General features: G+C 51.9%; 2 protein-coding genes across 3 annotated transcripts; one reads left to right on the forward strand and one right to left on the reverse strand.

Moving 5' to 3' along the window:
• Positions 1-26: 26 nt before the first annotated feature.
• Positions 27-12,339, forward strand: COG8 (component of oligomeric golgi complex 8). Its single transcript, XM_027618729.2, has 7 exons — positions 27-563; positions 1,921-2,128; positions 2,956-3,783; positions 5,563-5,731; positions 6,495-6,762; positions 7,010-7,740; positions 8,606-12,339. Exons 1-7 carry the CDS (start codon positions 169-171, stop codon positions 8,761-8,763), a joined length of 2,757 nt encoding a protein of 918 aa, XP_027474530.2. The 5' UTR covers positions 27-168; the 3' UTR covers positions 8,764-12,339.
• On the reverse strand, positions 11,862-23,224 carry VPS4A (vacuolar protein sorting 4 homolog A). 2 transcript variants are annotated; one of them, XM_027618742.2, is made up of 11 exons: positions 23,046-23,224; positions 19,143-19,254; positions 18,912-19,059; positions 17,666-17,724; positions 17,431-17,550; positions 16,771-16,927; positions 16,085-16,233; positions 15,626-15,707; positions 15,176-15,395; positions 13,453-13,593; positions 11,862-12,738 (listed from the first exon to the last, which is right to left on the reverse strand). In XM_027618742.2, exons 1-11 carry the CDS (start codon positions 23,064-23,066, stop codon positions 12,637-12,639), a joined length of 1,311 nt encoding a protein of 436 aa, XP_027474543.1. In that variant the 5' UTR covers positions 23,067-23,224; the 3' UTR covers positions 11,862-12,636. The 2 variants fall into 2 exon arrangements, with proteins under 2 accessions (XP_027474543.1, XP_035580960.1); XM_035725067.1 differs by having other exon boundaries at positions 17,666-17,727; positions 23,046-23,223.
• Between the last annotated feature and the right edge of the window lie 935 nt (positions 23,225-24,159).

A 24,159-nucleotide genomic window follows, 5' to 3' on the forward strand; every position in this document is an offset into this window, starting at 1 on the left:
CCTGCCTCTCTAGCCGCCTTCAATTTCTTCCCCACGCCAGCGCCCCGTAGCCTGGAGGACCGTCGGGAAAGAAAGCCGGCCGGATACGAACCCCCGGCTGCTTCCGGGCCTAGATTCTGAGCCAGCGCCCTCGCTGGGCCGGAGGGGAAGTGACGCTGCTGCCGGAATATGGCGGCGACGGCGGCAATCGCTTCGTCGACCACGGCCTCTGCCACGGCGACGGTCACTGCAGCGGCTCTCGGGGAGGTGGAGGATGAAGGGCTCCTGGCATCGCTGTTCCGAGACCGCTTCCCCGAGGCCCAGTGGCGGGAGCGGCCCGACGTGGGCCGCTACCTCCGGGAGTTGAGCGGCTCCGGGCTGGAGAGGCTGAGGCGCGAGCCCGAGCGCTTGGCGGAAGAGCGAGCGCAGCTGCTGCAGCAGACGCGCGACTTGGCCTTTGCCAACTACAAGACCTTCATCCGAGGCGCCGAGTGCACCGAGCGCATCCACCGCCTCTTTGGCGACGTGGAGGCGTCGCTGGGCCGCCTGCTCGACCGCTTGCCCAGCTTCCAGCAGAGCTGCAGGTGCGGCGGGCTCGGCACTAAAGGGGCTTTTAGCAACTGTAATAGCTGACATTTATGATGAAAGAAATAGCTAACACTTACAAAGCACTTACCATGCATGGGTCAGGCTCTCCTCTGAGCATTTTAAAAAATCCATTTAAGCTTCACAACAGCTTTGGAGGTAGGTACTGTTATTCCCATTTAATGTTATGAGTAAGTTGAGACAGCTTAGGAATTGTCGAAGAGGCTCTTGGAAGCTAGTAAGTTTCCAAGTTAGAATTGGACACCAGCAGCAACTCCCTCATAGGACTGTTGTGAGTATTAGAGAATACATGCAAAGCACTTATCATTGGGTCTGACATAGCTAACACTCTGCAGTTGTCAGCTATAATATACACATGCAGACTGTCCAAAACTTTCATTGAGAGAAGTCTGACAACGAAATCTTTCCATTTGGAGGCAGCAAAAATTATCAAAAAAATCTCTCTTAAGCCATATTCTACCTCTCTAGATCCTCAGTCTCTTATCCTTAATTCTGCCTTTCATGGTAAAAGTTTAAGTTGTGAGTCTTTGGATATTTGACAATAGCTTCTGTACCCTTCCACCCTCCAGAATAGATAAAAGACTTCATAAAGCAGATCTCTGCAATTATGGAGAAGTGAAGACTGTGGAATTAAAAGTGGAACAACAGCCTACGAGAAGATTAAGGGGCTGAGGGAATTTGAGGGTGAGGTTGTAGCTTTTTTTTTTTTAAGATTTTTATTTATTTATTTGACAGAGACAAAGCAAGAGAGGGAACACAAGCAGGGGGAGTGGGAGAGAGAGAAGCAGGCTCCCCGCAGAGCAGGGAGCCCGATGTGGGGCTCAATCCCAGGACCCTGGGATCATGACCCGAGCTGAAGGCAGATGCTTAACGACTGAGCCACCCAGGCACCCCAAGGTTGTAGCTTCTAAACTGGTTAGTGATCACAAAAAGAATAGATATTATTAACATTTACTGTGTGTCCAGTTCTGTGTTAAATGCTTCATACACATCATCTCATTTAATCCTCACAGCCTTATGAGGTGGGTCCTACTAAATAGTACCGATGAGGAAAGAGTTCAGAGAGCCTAAGTACCTTGCCAACGCTAATTAAGTGGCAGATCTGGGCTCACATATTTTTATCATTTGTTAGTTGTGTGATCTTGGACAAGTTGCTTAGCCTCTCTGGGATTAAAGTTGTCTCAAGAGTAACAGTACTTACCTCACAGGTTTGGTGTGAAGATTAAATCATAAACCATCCAGCTCAGTGTCCAGTTCATAGTAAGTGCTTGGTAATTGTAGCTAACTTTCGGATGTAGAGCAGTGAGCAACCAATATTCTCCTGTTTGTTACTAGAAACTTTGTCAAAGAGGCTGAGGAGATCAGCTCCAACCGCCGGATGAACACCCTGACTCTAAACCGGCACACAGAAATCCTGGAAATCCTGGAGATTCCTCAGCTAATGGACACCTGTGTCCGGAACAGCTATTATGAAGAGGCCCTGGAGCTTGCAGCCTACGTACACCGACTGGAAAGGAAATACTCCTCCATCCCTGTCATCCAGGTAGTCAAACTGACCCAAAAGGACTCAAATTGATGTTCTTGTAATCAGTAATTCTGTGGTCATCACTGAACCTTTAGGCAGAAATCTTAGGGAAATTTTGCATGTTTCATATCGGTTTCTGCCAGCCAGACAGGTTTGAACATGAAACATTCATTCATTCATTCAACTGATAAATATTAATCATGTGCCAGACACTGATCTAGGTGCTGGGAAGACAATGAGACAAAGCAGAGAAGGCCCTAGTTTTCATGAATGTAAGTTGATAGTTGGCAAATAAATAAATAACATGATCCTTTCAGATAATGGTAACTGTCTGAAGAAAATAAATTAGGGAATGGGTAGAAGGAGACTAGGGTGAGGTACCCTAGATAGAGTGGTGAGGAAAGGCTCTGTTGGAGAGATAATATTTAAGCTGAGAACCAGATGACGAGAAGGAACCAGCCACACGAAGATGTGGGGAAAGAGCAAATCAGAAAGTGGAAAGAAAAGGTATAGCAGACTGACAAGGGAACAAGTTGGGAGTGTTTAAGAAATACAAAGGAAAAAAAAAAAAAGCCAGTGTGACAGGATTGCAGTGAGCAAGGGGACAGAATTAGGAAGCGGGTGAGGCAGGAGAACAAAACAGGGCCTCTAGGCCACAGTGAATAGTTACATACGGCCACAGTGAATTAGATCTTTGTTGGTAAGCCTGTACACATCAACTTTAGGAAATCTTCATATATCAGGAAAAGCAGTGGGAATGCTGATCTGTAGTATTCAGGGGTAGTGGAATGGATTCCTGGAAATGTCTTTCCCAGTGTGGTGTGACTGACCCCCTATCTTGTCAGGGCATTGTGAACGAAGTGCGCCAGTCCATGCAGCTGATGCTGAGCCAGCTGATCCAGCAGCTAAGAACCAACATCCAGCTCCCTGCCTGCCTCCGTGTCATTGGCTTCCTGCGGTGCATGGATGTCTTCACTGAGGCTGAGTTGAGGGTGAAGTTTCTTCAGGCCCGAGATGCTTGGCTCCGTTCCATCCTGACTGCCATCCCCAATGATGATCCCTATTTCCACATCACAAAAACCATTGAGGCCTGCCGTGTCCATCTGTTCGATATCATCACCCAGTACCGTGCCATATTCTCCGATGAGGACCCTTTGTTGCCCCCTGCCACGGGTGAGCACACTATGAATGAGAGTGCCATCTTCTACGGCTGGGTGCTACAGAGAGTCTCACAGTTCCTGCAGGTGCTGGAGACCGACCTTCACCGGGGGATTGGTGGTCGTCTAGACTCTTTGCTGGGTCAGTGCATGTACTTTGGGCTGTCCTTCAGCCGGGTGGGGGTTGATTTCCGGGGCCAGTTGGCTCCTGTTTTCCAGCGGGTGGCCATCAGCACTTTCCAGAAAGCAATTCAGGAAGCAGTGGAGAAGTTCCAGGATGAAATGAATTCCTACACCCTCATCTCAGCTCCAGCCATCCTGGGCAGCAGTAATCTGCCTGCTGCTGTGCCAGTCACTCAGCCAGGGACCCTGCAGCCACCCATGGTGCTCTTAGATTTCCCACCCCTCGCCTGCTTCCTCAACAATATTCTGGTTGCCTTCAATGATCTGCGCCTCTGCTGTCCTGTGGCCCTGGCACAGGGTGTGACTAGGGCCCTGGAGGACGCCCTTGCCAAGGTGAGCACATCCTGTTGGCTCTCTACTGGGGCTTTCTTTGGTAACAGGTGGCCAGACTTTTGTAAAAAATAAACCAGTTTATGTGATAGGTGGTTGCAGACTTAGGCTTAGTGGGGTTTTAGAGATTTTTCTGATTGAGCAGCTCTGGTTAGTCCCCCATCATGGGACCTAGAACAATTCATGAAGTGGCTCACCTGTAATAATGATTCAGTAAAGTATTAGTTTTCTACTGCTGCATAACAAACACAGCAGCCTAAAACAACATATTTATTTTTTCCCAGTTTCTTTGGATTGGGAGTCCTGGGTCCTCTGCTCAGGATCTCACAAGGTTACAGTCAAGGTGTTGGCCAGGCCACAGTCTCATCTAAAGTTTGGAGTCCCCTTTCAAGCTCATTCATGTTGGCAGATTTCTGTTCTTTGCAGTTGTAGGTTTAAGGCCTTCAGGTCCTAGTAGCCACCTCACTCCATACAGTGTGGCTTTCTGATTCTTCAAGGCCAATGGAGAGTAACTCTCCTACAGTGAGTCTCTTCTTTTAGGGAAATCCTCAACCCTTTTTTTTTTCCTCAACCCCTTTTTAAAAGGCTTATCTGATTAAGTCAGGCCCACCCGGGATATCCCTTGATTAACTCAAAGTCAACTGATTAGGGGCTTTGATTACATCTGCAAAATCCTTCACCTTTGCCATATCCTATTGGTTAGAAACAAGCCACACATCCTGCCTGCAATCAAGGGGAAGGGATTACACAAAGGAGTGGATACCAGGGGCTGGGATTCAAAAGAACCATTTTAGAATTCTACATAATACAAGAAATACTACAACCAATGGTATCCTGCACATTTTTTACATATTTAAACCTTTAGATATTGGGATGTTTCTTACAACTTATGGCATCTTATAATTGCTGTCAGCCAGATGGCAGTTGTGACATGGTTATATAAAATCTTTCTGGGCCCAGCTCTCTCACTTTTGAGCTTGCCCGCTCTCATATCTCAAGAGTGTATTTTGCTTTAATAAACTTTCCCACTTGTGTTACTCAAAAAAAAAAAATGTTAATGCCCTCCTGTAAGAGAAAGAAAGCATGAGCATTGAAATTTTGTAGTCAATGAAATTCAGGTAATAGTAATTTGCTAATATTTATATAGAACTTACTCCATGCCAGGTAGTGTTCATCATATTTTATACCTATTAAGACTTGATCCTCACAACCCTAAGAGGTAGGTCCTGTTGCAGGCCCTACTCTATAGATGAGGAAACTGAGGAACAGAGGGCACAAAGTGTTTAAGTTATCACTTGGAAGTCACAAAACCAGCAAGTGGCACAGCTAGGACTTGGAACCAGGAATGTCAGCTAGGTTGTTCTGTTACTTGTATGTGGAACTTCTTTTCTAGCTCTGTGTTCTTTTATAATTTTCTAGTGATCTAGCTTCCTGGAACCTTAACTACCTTACTCAGTAAAAACCTTTTACAGTTTTGCTTCATTTTCCTGGATCCAGTATAGTTCTGGTCATCTCCTTTAGGAATCAAGAACCTCTTGATGCTCTTCCACTGAAAGTGGAAAGTGTGCCAGTAATGAAACAAGTTGGGTTTGGGTCAGAAATACATTAGTGAAGTGACAGAACTGTGGAGAGTGACAATTCTGAATTTAAACAAGACGGTAATATAATGTACTGTTTGGAATGACTTTATGAAAACTTGAGGGCTGCACATTTGTGCTTAGTTTCAGGTACTGCTGATGGTGATAGACTACTCTAGTGACTGATGGTGCCCTTGTCCCCTAGGTAACCAAAACAATCCTGGCCTTCCATCGCGCAGAAGAGGCTGCTTTCAGCAGTGGGGAGCAAGAGCTCTTTGTCCAGTTCTGCACTGTCTTCCTGGAAGACCTTGTTCCTTATTTAAATCGCTGTCTCCAAGTCCTTTTTCCACCAGCTCAGATAGCACAGACCTTAGGTAAGAGAAAGGAGGGGAAAGCTCTTTAAAACTACTTTATTGATATAATTCATATACTAAATAAAATTCACCCATTTGTAAAACTCAATGTTTTTTATTAAGTATACAGAGATGTACAATCATTACCACTATCCAATTTTAAAAATGTTTCCATCACCCCAAAAAGATCCCTGCAGCCCAGTGTTAGCCCCTGGCAACCCCTAATCAGCTGTTACCGTATATTTGCCTTTTCTGGACATTTCATAAAAATTAAATAATACAGTATGTGTATATCTGGCTAAGTGGAAGAAGCTAGTCACAGGAGAACCACCTATTGTAGGACTCTATTTATATGAAATGTCCAGAGAAGGTATTTTAAAAAGATTTTTCCTAATTTGTCTTCACTTCCCTGTCCCCACTCTCTCTGTGCCTGGAGTGGGGGCCGGGGGAGCCAGAGCTTCCCTTAGGGCAGTCGGCCAGTGGCCACACCAGCAGAATGGCTGTTGGCCACTTTACCCCAGCTTTCTCCTTGGGCCTGGCACAGGGAAGCCAGTGCCTTCTGAGGTTCTCTTGGCTTTTAACTCGATCCATCCTCCACTGTGTTATTGCAGATTACCTCCAAAGTCTTGCCTTATGGTATAGTTTCCTGTCCCATATCACGAAGATGACTTTTACTGTATGGAAATGTGGAAACTGTCCTGTAAGTTTTTCTCCCCTGTGACACATCAATATTTAAATTTATTTAACGTTTTTTCTATTTCACTTTCTCTACCTTCTGGGTCAGGCATTCCACCCACTCAGCTCTCCAAGTATGGAAACCTTGGGCATGTGAACATCGGCCTCGTCCAGGAGCCTCTTGCCTTCCTCCTGCCGAAGAGAGAGCTGGTCCTCTGTCTAGATGAAAAGGAGCTGGTGCCGGAGCTCGCGGCTCCAGCACCCGCCGCCGAGGAGTCAGGCTTGGAGTCCGTCGCTGCAGCTCGCCCTGAGGATGCGCAGGAGCAGGCGGACTCAGCCGAGGCGCCGCAAGCTGAGGCGCCCGGTGCGGATCCCTAGCCGGCGCCCCTGCACCCAGCCGCGGCGCGGCCCGGGACACGGGATGGCCAGGGCTTCCTGCCGCGCCCGCGGGGAGGCGAGGCCGGCCTCGGAGAGCACCGGGCAGCCCCATGGGGGAGGCTCCAAACGCATTCGTGACAGCAAACGAAAGGGGGAACCTCTGCGTCACGCTCGCCAGTGGTTGATTATACAGTAAAACACGGAATTCACTAATAAAGCTGCTGACGTCACGGAGGCGGGCTGAGCTCTGCGGGCCGCGCTGGCGCTCCCGGAAGGCGCGCGGGAACTCTGCTTCCCGGCGTCCCCCGCGACGGGAGGGCTCGCCTACCGGGGCCGGGGAGGGTGGCTGCGGTCGGGCGGCTGTGCTCGGCGCACCGGGGGCCGGATGGGAGCCGGGCTGCTACTGGGGACGCTGCTGGCGCGGACGCGTCACTGCTTGGGGCCGGCCCCACCGTGGGGAGGGGGAGCGGCGGCCGGCGGCGCCCGGGCCTGCAGTTCTGCGCCCGCCCGGGACGGCCTCGAGGGCCCGGCGCGCCGGCGGTCCTACTGGCGCTACGTGCGGCGTCTGGTGCGGGGCGCGCCCGAGCCGCCGTACCCGCGCGTGTGCCAGGTCGGGGACCCGGCGCTGCGGGCCGTGGCGGCTCCGGTGGACCCGGCGCAGCTGGCGGGGCCCGAACTGCAGAAGCTGGTGCAGAGGTTGGTGCAGGTGATGCGAAGCCGACGCTGCGTGGGCCTGAGCGCTCCGCAGCTCGGGGTGCCGCTGCAGGTGCTGGCTTTAGAGTTCCCCGAGGCGCTCTTCCGCGCCTGCGCGCCGCCCCTGCGCGAGGCCCGCCAGATGGAGCCCTTCCCCCTGCGCGTGTTCGTGAACCCCCGCCTGCGGGTGCTAGACAGCCGCCTGGTCACCTTCCCTGAGGGCTGCGAGAGCGTCGCGGGCTTCCTGGCCTGCGTGCCCCGCTTCCAGGCCGTGCAGATCACAGGTGCGGGGGGTCGGGGCGGGGGGTCGGTGGCTTTGGGGAGGTTGGGTAAACGCGTGCGTCTCTTCCCCCGCCCATGGAGGCGGCGACCTCGGGTCCCATGAAACAGTTTTTGCAAAGCTCCAGTAAAGCGCAGACTTGTGAAAGTGTAGGCTCAGGGAAGCCTCCGGGCAAAACTCTGGAGTGGACGTGATTCAAGACTGACCGATTGGGATGGGGATGGCGGCCAGTGACAGCAGAGACAGCTCCTCGGGGTCGTGGTTTGGGCTGGGAACGTGGCCTCTTTCCGATGTTGCCGCCCTCCAGGTCCTCTGCTCTGTGCCCTCTCCCTCGCTGTCTCCCACACACACGTTCTACCCAATTGGAGCCATTGTGGTGGAATGGGAGAAGTGGCACGCAGCTTTGCCCAGCCCAGGGTGATAAGCCACAGGATGTTTTGTGGAATCTGATTTGCTGGAGTTGGAATGATTGTTCCTCTTGAGTAGGCCACTTGGTCCAGGTCAGAAAGTAAATGGTACCCCTTTATTTTATAGTGTACCAAGTTGAAAGACTTTTAGGAATTGAAATAAATCAGCAGTATCTCAGAAATGGGAGGAATGTTCAGAAATGAAGCACCTTAGGAAGATCATTTCTCATCTCAGCCCCATAGTAAGTCCAGCAACCTAATTGTCAGTGTTAGAACCACACTGAATACTTGGTAATGGGTAGAGTTGAGGCATCTTTTCTGGGAAGAATAGAGGCTGCTGCCTACATTCCCTTCTGATGTTGCCTCTTGTCAACAGGAAGAGCCAGAGGCAGGGAAAAGGTAAGGAGATTAAAAATGATGCAGTTAAGCATATCCTTACCCAGGCTGTAACTTACTTTGCAGGGCTGGACCCCAAAGGGGAGCAGGTGGTGTGGCAGGCGAGTGGATGGGCAGCACGTATCATCCAGCATGAGATGGACCACTTGCAGGGCTGCCTGTTCATTGACAAAATGGACAGCAAGACGTTTACAAACATCTACTGGATGGAGGTGAATGATTAAAATTTTCCTGCTGCATCTGAGGATTCTGGAAATGAAAACACAAACACTTGGGATTTGAGCTGGGTATGGCTTGCCCATTTCCAACTTGATATTGGGCTGGCTCTGACAGAAAACAGTGAATTGCCAAACCAGGTTGGAGGAATATATCAAAAATGTTTGCCCTGAAATCATCCATGGACAAAATATTGCCTTCAACATGAAAAGAAAATGAACTCCCCCAAAGAGTAGACATTTCCTGATGATTTTGTATGGTAAAAAGTGGGGCAGATAACCACTCCTAGTAGACATGATTTCAAAGACCTGTATGATCTATCCCAAAGCCAAGATTTGATAATGACATAGTCCCAAAATATCTGAAAGCTGTTTAAAAATGCAGGTTAAGACTACGGTTGACCATCTTCACTGAGTTCTTATTTTTACAAAGGGCTTGTGTGTCTTACCTGCAGAGTCCTTTGCCTTGGACAACAGTTTGCTTGTGTAAGTAAAACAGAACAGAATGGCCACAGTTCATGAAGTGTTTAATGAGAGTATTAACATAAATGGGTACCCGCACATTTTACCAGGTTCACAAGTTTTGGTCTCCACCTTCTGCCTTTAACAGATTTGGGGATGATTTTCCTGCAAAGATTTCTCGGGCAGCTGCTATTTGGCTCATTCTTTTTGGTGGAGCTCATGGATCAGGGCTAGGGGAGGGCTGATAGTTGACGAAGCAATGAACCTCTTCCTGTCACAATTAGAAAAGAAAGAGAAAGCAAAACTTGTGCTTCCTGGTCACCACACTTATTTTGGAAAAATAAATTAGCATCACCCTGGCCAATGATTAGCCTTAAGACACTGTCAGAGCTATTTGCAAGAGGTGAAGGAACTTGTTTCTCTAGATACTGGTCTTGCCTCATTTCTATGTTGAGTTTTGCAACATGGGTACTCTTACCAGAGTCCTCAAAATCCTAGGACCCGTGTAGTAAGTCCAGTAAGTTGCTTAGAAAAAACTTGTTTTAAACAGTAGTTAACTAAACGAACCCGGTATGGCTTTCTCTAAACAGGCCACCCTCTGGGGGCCTAAGAGGTCAAGCAAAAGGGAACTGGCTCTCTCTGCATTAAACTTTGGAAGGGAGTAAGAGCCGGCACTGCTCCAAGGTGAGGTTAGATACTCCGCCACTGGGAAAGTCTGTAGAAAACTCTCATTTATACTAAAAACATGGATCCTTATGAAAATGAGGATTCAGTGACCCTCCTTTCCCTTGGACAATGTTCAGAAGCTCCTGCAGGGTGGCTTCAGGATACTCAGAAGCTTCCTTACAGTGCTCTGAAGTTAACAGTCCTTACCGATGCCTTTGTAATGTAGATCAGTAACATTTGCCTGCAGCTTCCTGACCTGGGGACCCAAGAGTACGTGGTTGCTCAGAGTGGACCTTGGAGAAAGCCTGAAACTATTACTGACAACATGAGGTTTACTACTGTAACCAAATCCACCAAGGAGGATTTGTGCAACTAGCTACTACAGCCCAAAGCAGCAAATCTGCATTTCTAATAAAATCTCACCCACCTCAGGGAGATGTATCAGCCACAATAACCACACATACAAATCAGCATCTTGAGCTAAGGAAAGTTTTAGAAGTCAACTACCGAAGTCAAAGCCAAGGTAAACAGAAGGTTTAGGCCAGAATTCCCAAGTAGGGAAGAGTGAATTTCAGAGTTAGCATTTAGGGGAGGAAATACATGGCTCTCCTCTGCACCTGTGAGCCATGTATAACATGGATGGTGAGGCATGCCATCAGTCTGAGGTGACTTCGGCCTCACATGTGAGTAGGACATCCATCACCCTGCATCCTGTCACCAGTGGTGGAGAGAAGAATGGAGAGGCGTAGCATCTGTGATAGCCGTGACCAGAGCTATGAAGATGAACCACAGCAGCCCCAGTTTCTGTTAACCCCTGTGACTTGCCAAGGCGTCTGAGCAGTAGAAAGGAAGATTTTAAAAATAAAGCAAGGACCTTCTGAGTCAAGTAAAGGTGACTGGAGGTAGAGTAAGAAAACACAAGTAGCTAAAATGAAGGAGTACGAGTCGGGCAGTGTCCTGTGCTGGCTTCTAGTCCAGCATTCACCAACATTAACTGGTGGCTCAGGGCACCTAACTAAAGCGAGAGCCACGGGAACTCCTGAGTGACAAAGATGCCAGCCACGGATGCTGCCAAGGCGTCACCTGGTCAGGCCTGCTGAGGCACCTGGTATTGAGGCAGGGCTAACATACCCACACTGGAGAGGAGCATTTGGGCCCAAGCCTTCAAGGAACCAACAAAAGTTGACTCAATTCAGCCATTCCTAACCAAATCAAAGACCACCATGGTGCAAGGCTACTGTGATCTAAGAGTTGGCCACATCATCAGTTCTGGACAATCTGGGTTTTAGTAAGACCTGGAGCCATAATCACAGCTTTTGGAGGGGAAGGGAAAGTAGACCAGCCAGATGGCAGGCCTTTTGTGTATTCCTATGCACACTATCAAGCAGCACGGCCTCCTACTCAGCATTTTTAGGGCTGCCAGGTCTAGAGCCTTGGGGGGCGGAGCGGGAGGGTGTCTCAAGATCAGGAGTCACAGATTCAAATGGCCACAGGAGCTCGGCAGGCAACCTGGAGGACTGAAGCAGTGCGTGTGGAGGTGGTGAGCTGGAGAGAGTGTTCTGCTTCTGAGCATGGCAGCCCCTCCTTGGCTGTGGCTGACAGGCTGCCTCATGGGGACGCAGGCCCAGCACTGCCTCATCTCCCAGAAGCCAGAAATCTGCATTTTCACATCAACTCTTGATTTTTCAATGTTGGCAGCAGACCAAACCAAACACAGCTGCAGGCCATGTTTGGGCCACAGGCCTCCCAGTCCGCAGGAAGAACTGTCCAGGTGCCACATGGGCAAGGCCCCGGGGGTGGGGGTGGGGTGTCTGGCCAGCCTGACCAGAGAACAGGCGTGGGGACTGCGGCAGGTTGGCAATGCCCTCCTCCGATGGAGAGAAGAGTGTGGAGAGAAAACCAGGGGGTCTTTCTAATGGAAGCAAGCATGGCCTTCAAGGAGCCCAGATAAGAATCAAAGATGAGATCACTCAGGTGGCTCAAGAGGGAAAAGGATTTATTAGCCCATTTCCAGGGCAGGGAGCCAGGGGCAGTGGCAGGGTTCAGTGTTCCCACATTGAGAGGGAAGAAAACGCAGCAGTAAAACCCACCTGACTACCTTCACTCCTTCTGAGCTAGAGCTTTGTGCTCAAAAACCACCCTCTCCTCCTGCAGGGGGGACATATGGCCCGAGATGCTGACCTAGGAGGGTGGGAATGGCTTGGTTATACTCTTGGCCTTCACGGGCAGGGCTTGGGCTGGCACCCCAGGGCATCAGCCACTGTGTTCACAAGTAGTAAAATTCGGGTTAGAAGGGACAGGCGGAGGGAGCTGCAGGCCATCCTGAAGGTCTGCAGCAACCCCACAGTACGGGCTGCTCCCACTCCTTGACGCTTCTGGGAGATCTGAACTTTATTTATAAACAAGACAAAAATCCAAGCAGCATTAATTTAGGGGAACAAAGAAAGGTTTAAAAAAAAAAAAAAACCAAAAACCACAGAGGGGCAGGACAAGGAGTTGGTGAGCATCCAGAAGAGGAGAAGGAGAGGAAGGAGGAAGGACCAGTACTCCACCCAGTGCTGAATGTGCTTGTGTCTCTGCGGCCAGGGAGGCCCTTCCTGCCTGCTCCCTGGCCGGCAGCCAGACAGCAGAGGGGACGCTGCAGTGAAGTGAAGACGAGCCCTGGAGCGCTGTCTGGCCACTGACTTGGGGAGTGCCGTGGATTTATTACCCCAATCGACCCCCCACCTTCACCGTCACCAAGTGAAGAAATTTTTAACTCTCCTGTCCGAAGTCCTCTGAGAATTTCTTCACTTTCAGGAGATCGTCTGCATTCACGGTGGGCCGAGTGGTGGCCAGAGACCGGAGCATGTCCGACTGCAAAGACAAGGGCACGAAGCTGAGGAGGAGCCAGGCCCCGGGGCCTCGACCTCCCCTTGTCGCAGACCCAGGGGGTGCAGCAAGAAGAGGCCAGTGTTCCCAGTCACTCCCAGCCCCAAAAGCAAAGCTCCCTCTGGCTGCCTGGCGCCTGCCTGTCTCCCGTGACAGGACCGCTCTTCCCTCCTGAGGTGGCTCAAACAGGCCTACTTCTCGTCTGAGAGAATCCAAGCTCCCCTCACGTCTTAACTCCTGGGAGAAGCTCGCTCTGACCGCACACCCGCCACCCCAGCCACACTGGCAGACGCCTGCCCCATACGACAGGCAAGACGTCGGGGAGACCGGAACGAGAAGAGGGCAAGACTTGTCCCGTGAGGCTGCCTGTGCGCGCCATCCAAGCAAGCTGCCAACAGACGCTCGCTGCCTCCTTCTGGGCACAGAACAAGCCAAAGCCATGGAATGATGTAGTCACACCAGTGGGCCTTTATTCTTGCTGAAGAAAATAAAAGGCTCATGCTATGGCCTCCATCTTGGGCCCCTGCTGAGTCTGTAACAGCACGAGCCCCAGCTGCCCAGCGCCCCAAAGGCCATTCTCGGTTTCAGAGAGGCCACGACAGCCCAGGACGGAGAAGGGGAGAAGCCTATTTTTATTTTCAGATCCAAGACCCCAGTTTTCTGGGCTCTGTGCAGTCCCTCTCCCAGCCGGCCACTTACCATGCAAACCACAGGCTCTAAGAGTTTGTCACCAGGGACATCCATCCAAGTCATCTCCATGGCCCCTGGGTCCCCTGGTGAGCATGGGGTCAGGAGGTCATCGATCATAACGCTAGGGTTGGTGCGGGAAGGGCCACAGACCTGAAATCAAATAGGAGTTGGGCTGCAGGGGTTGCACCTCAGTGCTTGGGGAAGGGACAGGATGCTTCAGATTTCTGAGTCCTGAAGAGAAGGTGGTGGTAGAGGATGTATGCATGCCTGGCCTTCTAGGTCATCAGTCTGAGAAGAGAATGACTCCTTCAGAACTCTCAGGCTGGCAGTCGAAGTAGCTCAACGTAGGATTTCAGAGGTTTGTGATTAGCATGATATTCCAGGCACTGTTCTTCAGAATCTCAATTTGTGGCCCAAAGTGTCTTAATATCTTCCTCTTCCTCATTAACTCCATCAAATTTCACCACAAATGCAGTGACATCAAGAATGTTTTACTAACCACAGTCTGCTTTATTGGCAACATCCCCCCAAATATCCCCAAGGCTAATTCCCTCACCTCCTTCAACTCTTGACTCCAATGTCACCTGGGTGGCCTATCCTTTAAGAATACAACTTGCCCAGGGGCGCCTGGGTGGCACATTCAGTTAAGTGTCCGACTCTTGATTTCAGCTCAGGTCATGATCTCAGGGTTGTGAGATGGAGCAGAGAGTCCCTTGGGATTCTCTCCCTCTCCCTCTGCCCCTCCTCCCCATCCCCACCCCAGCTCACCCTCTCTCTCTCTCAAATAAATAAATATTTTTTTTATAATTCAAGCTGCCCACCCAACTCCAAACTTCAGAAACACCAGACTCCATCCCCTGCTCTATTTTCCCTCTCATCACCCTCTAAGAAATGAGTATCTCCTCAACTACTGAAGAGGCTCCGATAGGGCAGGGACTTTTGTCTGCTGTGGTCACAAGTGTCTCCCCAGCTCCTAGAACAGCACGAGAAGCATAGTAGGAACCCTGGCAGACACTCAATAGAGATATGCTGTATAAGAGGAGTTCCTCCTTAAAGCAGGTGATTTTTTTTTTAAAGATTTATTTATTTATTTGAGAGAGAGAATGAGATAGAGAGAGAAAACATGAGAGGGGGGAGGGTCCGAGGGAGAAGCAGACTCCCCGCTGAGCAGGGAGCCCGATGCGGGGCTCGATCCCGGGACTCCAGGATCATGACCTGAGCCGAAAGCAGTCGCTTAACCAACTGAGCCACCCAGGCGCCCTAAAGCAGGTGATTTTGTATCCGCCGATTCTTCAGACACCGAGTGGGGTCCCCACACACAACAGCAGAGCACTGACTGTGGAAGTGGCAGAGGTGACTGGCATGGTGCCATGTCCTCTGGCTTCACACAATCTGAGATGGGGAGCATTGGAGCAAGAACTCTAGGGAGAGAGTGGTGCAACCCCAGCCCCTACAGCCAGAGGGCTCACTTTATACTTGTCCTTGGTTCTCAGGAGAGTGAAGCTATGTCACCTGAGCAGCCAAGGAATTGGCAAAGAAAGCTGATATCCCCATTCCTGTGACACTTTCTCAGCAACTCCTTGCTGGCCCAACTTACCCTTTTTTTTTTTTTTTAAAGTAGGCTCTACACCAGGCGTGGAGCCCAACATGGGGCTTGTCAGATCAAGACCTGAGCTTCGATCAAGAGTCAGATGCTTCACCAACTGAGCCACCCAGGCGCCCCTCCACTCACCTTTTTGAAGTGTGTTGCTGACTGAACTTTTCTAACAGGCTGCATGAGGGAGTCCCGCACAATGATGCTGATGTCAGCACCTGAGTAGCCTTCCGTCTTCCGGGCCAGCTCGTGGATGTTGGCATCTGTGAGGTTGTGGGGAGTGCTCCCCAGATGCAACCGGAACATCTGGGCACGGGCAGCCTCCTCAGGCAGCGGAATGTAAATCCGCTTTTCAAACCTAGAGAGCCAAGCACATGGCAGGACTTGAGAAGAGATGGCTTAAGAGTCTTCGTGGAGAGGGGTGCCAGGGCCCTCCAGAAGCTGGCTTCACTGAGGACTCTGCTCACCCTGTAGACATGAAGAGGCCCCTGGGCAAATGGGGTCAGGCTGCACCCACGGGTGCCAGCAGCAGGCTGACTACAGCTGGAGAAAGACCTCAGCCCCTGGCTCCTACTGGGGAAGACTCACCTCCTTCTAATGGCTGAATCCAACACCCAGGGGATATTTGTGGCACCAAGAACCAGAGTCCCATCGTTGTTATTCCCCACCCCTGTGGAGAAAGGGACACACAGATGCTGAGTCAGAACACCTGCAAGGATCAGGGAGCATCTGGGGGAGGCACTTCAGGGCCTTTGTGTGTTCTGATCTGGGGCCAGCCCCATGCCCCCACCAGCAGGGCCCCAACCAGGTCTGCTGGGCTAAGAGCCTTCTCTGAAGCCCTGCCAGCCTCGGGAAGGTCAGAGGGCTCCTGGGCAAAGGCTGGGGTAACCTCTCTGCAGGCCTGTGGAGAGGGAGTGGAGAATGGCTGCACTGACATTTTCCCTCCATCCTAAGGATCATCGAACCCAGCCGCAGCTAAACGACGAAGCCCTGCGCTGGCTGCAGACGGACCGAGAACCAGGGCGGGCACCTAGCACTGGCACGCACCCTGCATCTGGACCAAGAACTCCGTTTTGATCCTTCGGGCAGCCTCGCTCTCATTTTCATTGCGTGACCCGCAGAGGGAATCCACCTCATCGATGAAGATGATGGAGGGCTTGTGCTGCCTGGCCAGCTCAAACAGGTTCTTGACGAGCCTGTGAAGGTGACAAGTGAGGCTGGGATCGGAACACCCACACCCAGCCCAGCCAGGGCCCCAGTCACTGCTTCTCTCTCCCTTCCCACAGGCAGGTCAAGCCTCCAGTCAGGCCTGGATTTCAGACAGTAGCCATCACAAATCCGCTGACAGCACGGTACCAGGAGGAACAGCCAGCCTCCATGACAGCCCAGCTCATTAGCTTTGGATTTAGGACAAGTCCCTTCCCCTCCGCCCAGCCTCAGTGTCATCCTCTGCACAACAGGAGTCGGTGTGGAAAATGCCTGAACTACATGAAGTCCCCAACAGAGGACACCCACCCGATACCCAAAGATTGTGAGTGCTTTTGCCTTCTGTTCATGAGGGCTCCTCTCCCCCCACCGAGTGCCCATTCAGTCTCAGCAGGTTCTGTCAGGACACAGTCCCACCCAACAAGCTAGCAGAATTCCCCTCTGCTGGCTACTTCTCCCTGACCCCCACCAGCGGTTCCTCTGGGCCATGGCTCATGGCAGGGAAGCAGGCCTGGCAGCTGACTTACTTCTCACTCTCCCCCAACCACTTAGACATCAAGTCTGAGGAGGACACTGAGAAAAAGGTGGAGTTGTTGGCCTCTGTGGCCACCGCTTTGGCCAGGTAGGATTTCCCTGTGCCAGGGGGTCCAAAGAGCAGTATCCCTCGCCAAGGTGTACGCTTGCCTACAACAAAGAATAAACTGAGGTGAGCTTCCTCCTGCCTGGGGAAAGGGAACAGAAAAAAGCAGAGGGGACTTAGTTACTCTAAGTATGGACAGAAGAGCAAAGTTCTACAAGACAACTGGTTCTAGAAGCAAAGGAATAAAGGGACCTGAATTAACTGCTGAGAGCCTGCTCCTAGCCCTGGCTCATGACCCCCAAAACCTTGCAAAGTGACACTGGCTGGCACTGGTTCCTGACCCTACTCACCCACCGGGATGGTCAAGTCAAAGTTCTAGTCGCAATGGTGTTTCTGACACCAGAGAGGAGCCAAGACGGTTGTGATGGGTAGACCCTGGGGCCTCTCTTGACTGAGAGCCCTGAGAGGGAAGCTTGGGGCCTCACCGCTGGAGGGCCCACCGAGCTGAGTGGTCACCTGCTCCTGGACACCTTCAGAGTGGGAGCCCTGGGCTGGCTTCCTGAGAAGCCTATTTTTCCATCTCGGCCTAAAGTAGCTCAACTCTTACCCGTGAACAAGTGTGGGAATTTAATTGGCAAAATGACAGCTTCTTTGAGGGCCTCCTTGGCCCCCTCCAGCCCAGCCACATCACTCCACCGAATGTTGGGCTTCTCCATCACAACAGCACCTGCAAGAGGCAAGATGAGCCTTCCACCCGGAGCCCAACCGATGAGTCTGAGCCGATCCTCCAGGGACCCTCGCCACATCCCGCTCCCATTGCCGCAGGGCGGCGGGCCTCTTACCCATCAGTTGTTCTTGCAATTTCTTTTTCTCTGGATTATCCCCTTCACTGTCACTATCACTGCTGGGAAAGGAGACAGAAGACGACAGACTGAAGCAAGAGGCAGTCGGCAAGGAGGCTCTGAGAGCGAGGCCAGGCTCTGGGTCATGAGCCGCCTGCCCCGCTCAACAGTGGTGACAGACCCACCAGCAGGGGCCTCAGAGATGCTCAGGCCACCTGTTAGCAACACTCCCCTCCGCGTTCTCCAGGAAACACTCCCGGAACCCATCCTTGTTTCTCCATTAAGGGAGTAAGAACAGAGACGTGTCTGTCTCCAGAAGGCTGGTGAGGGACATGTGCTTTGGGGGAACTTTGGGAGCAGCTAGGTGGGCAACCGGAGCTGTCACTGGCCTTTCACACAGACTCACAACCAGACAGCAGGTGGTGTGACTCGGAGGAGAGTGACGTTTAAAGAGGGGGACCTGGGGGCGCCTGGGTGGCTCAGTCATTAAGCGTCTGCCTTCGGCTCAGGTCGTGGTCCCAGGGTCCTGGGATCAAGCCCCACGCGGGCTCCCTGCTCCGCAGGAAGCCTGCTTCTCCCTCTCCCACTCCCCCTGCTTGTGTTCCCTCTCTCGCTGTCTCTCTGTCAAATAAATAAATAAAATCTTTGACTTTGGAAGGGGACACAGAGTCCCTGCGTGTGGGTCCAGCCTCCATCCAGTGCCAGCTCCATGACCTGGGCCACGTCTGAACTTGAGTCTGCTGCCTCCTCTGTCAGATGAAGAGAGTAGCTCCAAGCATAAGAGCAGCTGACTCCATCCTTCCTGCACGCCCCACTTTACTCTTGGGGCTTTACCCGCATCATCTCACCCGCTCCTTAGGGCGACGCTGGGAGGGAGGGGCTGTTATCCTTCTACAGATGAGGAGCCTGGAAGCACAGGGGGTCATGGCACGTGTCCACGGTCACCCGGCCAGGAAGTGGTGGCGCCGGGATCTACCCTGAGAGCCTGACTGCAGAACCCCAGGCTTGTAACCTCCCTGCTGGCTCGCATTTCACTCGCAGCTTTTCTGTGCGGATCCAACGAGGCATCGTCCGAAGCAGTACTGCGCACGGTGCCCGGAGCGAGCAGCTCGGGGCGCTAGCATGTGAGTGGCAGCCCCCCGAAGGAAGGCAGCATTAGCAACAGGAGTGAAGCACCACAGGAAAAGGACACACGCTCATGGGGTCTCTGGTTCCCCGGTCGGCTCCTCCACTCCTCTGTACTCACCCCTTGCTCTCACTCTGATTTTCTTTGACTGGCTTCTTGCCATGCTTCTCTTTGCTTCGTAAGTAATCCTTCAGCTTCTCCGCCCGGTCTAGGTACTGCATGCACTTGGCTCGAATGCTCTCCTTGGCCTTGTCGCTGTGTGCCTCATCTGCAAAAGGGGAATTGGAGAGGGTGTGCGCACCCTGCTCTCCAGGGGCTTTGCAGCCTGGGAGGGCCCTGCACGTGACTCACATTTGATAGCGTGTAGGAAATACTCCACAGCATGCTGGTAGAGCCGGAGTGCCTCCTCGTAATTCTTGGCTTTATCCTCCTCAGTGGCTTTCGTCACCAGATCAATGGCTTTCTGGAAATGCGAAGCAAATACCTCAGTGCTTCCCAAGAGACCCAAAAAGCCCTTGGGGTCCCAGGGCAGCAGGAATCCTGCGGATCTGTTAGTCACACACCATTATGTTGGCCTGTTTTTCCAACATCAACTAGAAAGGCCTTGAAAGGAAGCCTTTGTAAACGACAGCCATCCCTCTTCACAATACACTCATACAGGTGAAAACAACCTCCTTCTCCATTTCACTCTGGATTTCAGTAAGTGGAAACCTGACCAAATATCTCAGGTTTGGGCTCAAGGGGAGAATCCACTTTCTATTCCTTGCGTCAAGGGAAAGAAGAGTGGACCTGGACCCAGCACCTGGAACCGGGGAAACACCACAACCAATTGCTGTGTGGCTCAGCATGAAGGCCAGGAACCGCACTTGACCTCGAAGGCCAGAGAAGAGCCAGCCCTGGGTTCTACCAGACCGGTCAAAGGGATCTCTATTTCCTCCTACCAGCCCAGCCTGTTTCTCTGTGGGGAAAACAGAAGATGGTTTTCCTAAATTTGCTACTTAGGGAAGGGATGCTTAGACACATGGGTCAGTACACCAGTAGCTCTAGCAATGAAAGTGCTTGCTGGGGCGCCTGGGTGGCTCAGTCAGTTAAGTGTCTGACTCTTGGTTTCGGGTCAGGTCATGATCTCAGGGTCAAGAGATCAAGCCCTGCATCCGGCTCCGCACTCAGCGGGGAGTCTGCTCGAAGATTCTCTCCCTTTGCCCCTCCCCCACTGGCATATGCACACGCTAAAATAAATAAATCTTTAAAAAAAGAAAAAAGCAAGAAAAAGGCTGGCTTACTCCAAAGTCATGTATGTGCTGCCAACTGAGGGGAATGGTCCTCTGGCATCTTCTAAGAACTCTGTGAGAGTATCTCTGTGAATCTCACAAATCCTGTAGGCCTGTGCTCTAGACCGAACTCAAAGCAGGCTGGATCTTTCAGGCAGCTGCCCCACACCTACATATCCAGTTTTAGAAACCACGGCTTCACCAACCCAGGAAGCGCTACCAGAATTATCTTCCTCAAGCTGATCGGCACTAGACACCAGGCCAGCAGATCCCACTGTACACACACAGTTCCATCCACAGCAAACAATAAACCTCCTGACCAGCTCTTGGCAGGGCTCAGGCATTTGTGCAGCCCTTCCTCATCTGAAAGTAAGAAATCTCAGAAAGACACAGCTAGCTCTACAAAACTAATAGACAGAAGCAGGTTAGGCCAGGTTGACGATAAATGAACCCACCAGAGGTTGACGAGATGAGGAAAGGCCAAAGAGTGTTGGCTACTATTTTCAAGCTCAGCTACCTCCATTACCTACAAATAGAGAATGGCCAGGAGCCCAGAACCTTCTCGAATGATTAGCTTAAACACAAGCTTCGCAGGTCTACTGTTCCCCAACGACCCGCTCTTCTGATGAGACAATGAAATGAATTCTCCTGTCCCTGATGGCGTCTCTTCTCCAGAACAAACATGCCCAGTTCCTTGGACTTTTTCACTCTATATGCCTTCTTCCTTGGGTCTGTCCTTTGGAAAGGCAGGGCTCAGAACAATACTCAAGGGATGCTCTGCCCACCTCCCTCTGAGATAATTAATGCACCTAAGAGCACATTAGATCTTTTTGGCAACTGCATACAATGTTTCACAGGCAAGAGGCCTCAGCTGCAATTTGAAGAATAGTTTTGCATAACACAAGGGTGAGGTGATAAATAAAACTGCCAGCCTGCTGCATCTCTAGTAACACATATGGCAAAGGATGAGGGTGAAGGACAAGTTTAAGGAAGATATGCTAACAGAAGAGCTGGCAAACTGTAAAGAACCAGATGGTAAATAGGTTAGACTTTCCTGGCCGTACAATCTCTGCAGCAGCTACTCAACTCTGCCTTTGTAGCCCAAAAGCAGCCATAGAGAATACGTAAATGAAGGAGCAGGAATGTGTTCCAATAAAACTTTATTTATAGACACTGAAATTTGAATTTCATAATTTTCACGTGTCATGAGATTTCTTTCCCAGCCTTTTAAAAACATAAAAACCTACATTATGTTAAGTGAGAGAAGCCAGTCAAAAAGGACCACATATTGTATGATTCCAGTTATATAAAATGTGGAGAATAGGGGCGCCTGGGTGGCACAGTTGACCGAGCATCCGACTCTTGGTTTCTGCTCGTTTGGTGATCTTGGGGTCATGGGATCGAGCCCCATGTGGGCTCCGTGATTAGCCAGGAGCCTGCTTAAGTTTTTCTCTCCCTCAGCCCCTCCCCCCTCTAAAATAAATAAACCTTTTAATAAATGAACAAATACGTAAAGTGCCCAGAATAGGCAAATCCAAAGGACAGAAATTAGCTGAGTGTTTGCCCAGGGCTGGGAGAGATACAGGATTTGTGGGGTTAACGGTAAAGGGTGTGGAGTTTCTTTTTGGGTGATGAAAATGTTCTAAAAGTATGGTGATGGTTGCACGACTCTGAATATACTAAAAGCCACTGAATTGTATACTTTAAATGTGCGAATTTTCTGGTGAGTTATATCTTAATAAAGCTTTTCTTTTTAAGATTTATTTTAGAGAGAGAAAGAGAGCCTGAGCAGGGGGAGAGAATCTTCAAGTAGACTCCCTGCTGAGCACAGAGCAGATGCAGGGCTCCATCTCAGGACCCTGAGGTCATGACCTGAGCCGAAATCAAGAGCCGGCCGCTTAACCGACTAAGCCACGCAGGTGCCCCTTAATAAAACTTTAATAGAAATGTGAAAACATTCTTAACTCACATACAAAAACCGTCTGGGCAGGGGGGATCTGCAGGCAAAGTTTACAAACCCTTGTGATAACAAATCCGAGCTTCTGCTGGTGGATGGTGGGGGTCTGGCTTTGGATTCTAGTTAATTCTTGGCCAAGTAGCCCCGTTTATTCTATGCCTCTGTTCCCACTTTTTCCTCCACCTTCGGATATCTGAATGCTACCCACCCTTTCCGGATCCAGCCAAATGCCCCTTCTTCCATGAAGTCTTGCCTAGCTCCTTCACAGGCTTTATTTTGAGCACTTACTATGTGGCAGACACTGTGTTAAGACTTCACCTGAATTACTCAATCCAGAGCCACTGTCACAACAACCCTACAGGGTATTACCCCAATTCACTGACAGGAAACCCGAAATTCCAAGATCAAGTAACTAGCCCAAGGTCACATGCGGGTGAGTGGTAGAGCCAAGACTGAAGCCCAGGTCCGAGGCCTGGGCATGTTTCTGTCCGAGGGCCCAGTAGCACGGGCAGCACCTGGAGGATCGGTCAGTCATGCATCCAGGTGGCGCCACCCCAGCACCCCCAGGCAAGACCTAGGGAATGAATGAAAAGGTCGCTGGCCGACAGGAGGAAATCCGAGGCTGGAGAAGGAGCGGGGACTCGTCCTAAGGGAAGCAGGAGGAGGAGGGAGAGCAAGCAGCCCGACTGCGGGGCCGAGCTTCCCGGGCGGCGCCGGTGCGGTCCGCAGGAGGCTGATCCCCGCGGCGGTACCGGGGCGCCGCCGCCTGCACGTAGCGGCCTCGGGGCTCGGCCTGGCCCGGGCGGAGGGTGGGGTGGGGGTGGCAGGGGAGCGGGAGTTCTGGACGGGAGACAGCCAGTGGCTCCGGGCGCGTGAAAACAGAAACGGGCGGAGGCGGCGACAGGGCGGCGGGGCGAGGGCCGCGGGGCCGGGGTTCCGAGCAGGCCACCGGCCCGACTGCTGGTTCGCAGGCCCCACCGCGCCTCCTCCGGCCTCCGGAAGCCGAGCCCGGCCGCGCCGAGGTACCTGGAGGGTTGACGTTGTCATTTCATCTCCTGGGTCCGCCCCACACCCCGCGGCGCTGCTTGCGGCCTCAGTCCGGCCCCGGGGAGCCGAGCTGCTGGGTCGGGCGCGGGGAGCCCGGCGGCTTGGCGCTGGGCGCGGGCAGGGCTGCCGCTCGCAGCCGGAGCCGAGTCGGAGGGCGAGCGAGGAGCGCGGCCCAGAGCGGTCGGGCCCGAGCCGCGCGGCTGCCCCCCGGCGGCCACGGCTGGCACTGCAGGCGCCGCTCCCCGCGGCCAAGGGACGGCCCGCACTAGGGCCGCGCTAGGGCTGGGCAGGGGGCGAGTCAGGGGCGTGTTAGGGGCGGGGAGCCCAGCGAAGACGGGGTGGGGGCGGGGCGGGGCAGGGCGGGGCACGGCGGGACGTGTGGGCGGGGGCGGGGCCAGAGGCCGGGCTGGCTAGAAACCTCAAGTCCTCGATCCCATTTCTAGTAAAATAGCTCCTGTAGGACAGCTTTTCTTGCACAGTAAACCTAATTCCCAGAGCTTTGGGTTTCTGATGTTTAATAGGGTATGCTAATAATTAGTAACTACCTTGTCTGGCTTTTGGGGGTAATAAATGAGCTAGCTAATGTAAACACAGTGTACCCCCACACTGGTGACTCAGTCTCTGTTAACAATTTTAAAAAAATTCTTTTTTGAGAGCGCGCGCGAGCACGAGCGGGGGGAGGCGCAGAGGGAGAGGGAGAATCTCAAGCAGGCTCTATGACCAGCGCAGAGCCAGACCGTGGGGCTGATCTCAGGACCCCAAGATCATGACCTGAGCAGTAATCAAGAGTCAGGTGCTTAACCGACTAAGCCACCCAGGTGCCGCCTCTGTTAACTATTATGATGCTGGTGGCTGTCTAAAGTCAGTTTTAGTTTTTGTTTTAAGATTTATTTGTTTGTTTGTTTATTTATTAGAGAGAGAGAGCGCGAGCACAGGAGCAGGGACAGAGGGAGAGGGAGAAGCAGGCTCCCCTGCTGAGCAGAGAGCCCATGTGGGACTCGATTCTGCGGCTCCGGGATCTCCCTGGATCATGACCTGAGCGGAAGGCAGACACTGAACCAACTAAGCCACCTAGGCACCCCTGTTTTTGTTT

This window comes from Zalophus californianus, chromosome 17 (genome assembly GCF_009762305.2).
Source record: "Zalophus californianus isolate mZalCal1 chromosome 17, mZalCal1.pri.v2, whole genome shotgun sequence".
Lineage (NCBI taxonomy): Eukaryota > Metazoa > Chordata > Mammalia > Carnivora > Otariidae > Zalophus > Zalophus californianus.

What these genes read in the sequence shown, in the direction of transcription:
- COG8 (XM_027618729.2), top strand. Translation starts at nt 169, where the DNA reads ATGGCGGCGACGGCGGCAATCGCTTCGTCGACCACGGCCTCTGCCACG. An exon ending in TGGAGGACGCCCTTGCCAAG is followed by an intron (nt 3,784 to 5,562) that starts GTGAGCACATCC and finishes CTTGTCCCCTAG; the next exon opens with GTAACCAAAACAATCCTGGC. An exon ending in CCAGGCCGTGCAGATCACAG is followed by an intron (nt 7,741 to 8,605) that starts GTGCGGGGGGTC and finishes CTTACTTTGCAG; the next exon opens with GGCTGGACCCCAAAGGGGAG.
- VPS4A (XM_035725067.1), bottom strand. Translation starts at nt 23,066, where the DNA reads ATGACAACGTCAACCCTCCAG. An exon ending in ATTGCAAGAACAACTGATGG is followed by an intron (nt 17,551 to 17,665) that starts GTAAGAGGCCCG and finishes TGCCTCTTGCAG; the next exon opens with GTGCTGTTGTGATGGAGAAG. An exon ending in CAGCAACACACTTCAAAAAG is followed by an intron (nt 13,594 to 15,175) that starts GTGAGTGGAGGG and finishes ATTTGATTTCAG; the next exon opens with GTCTGTGGCCCTTCCCGCAC.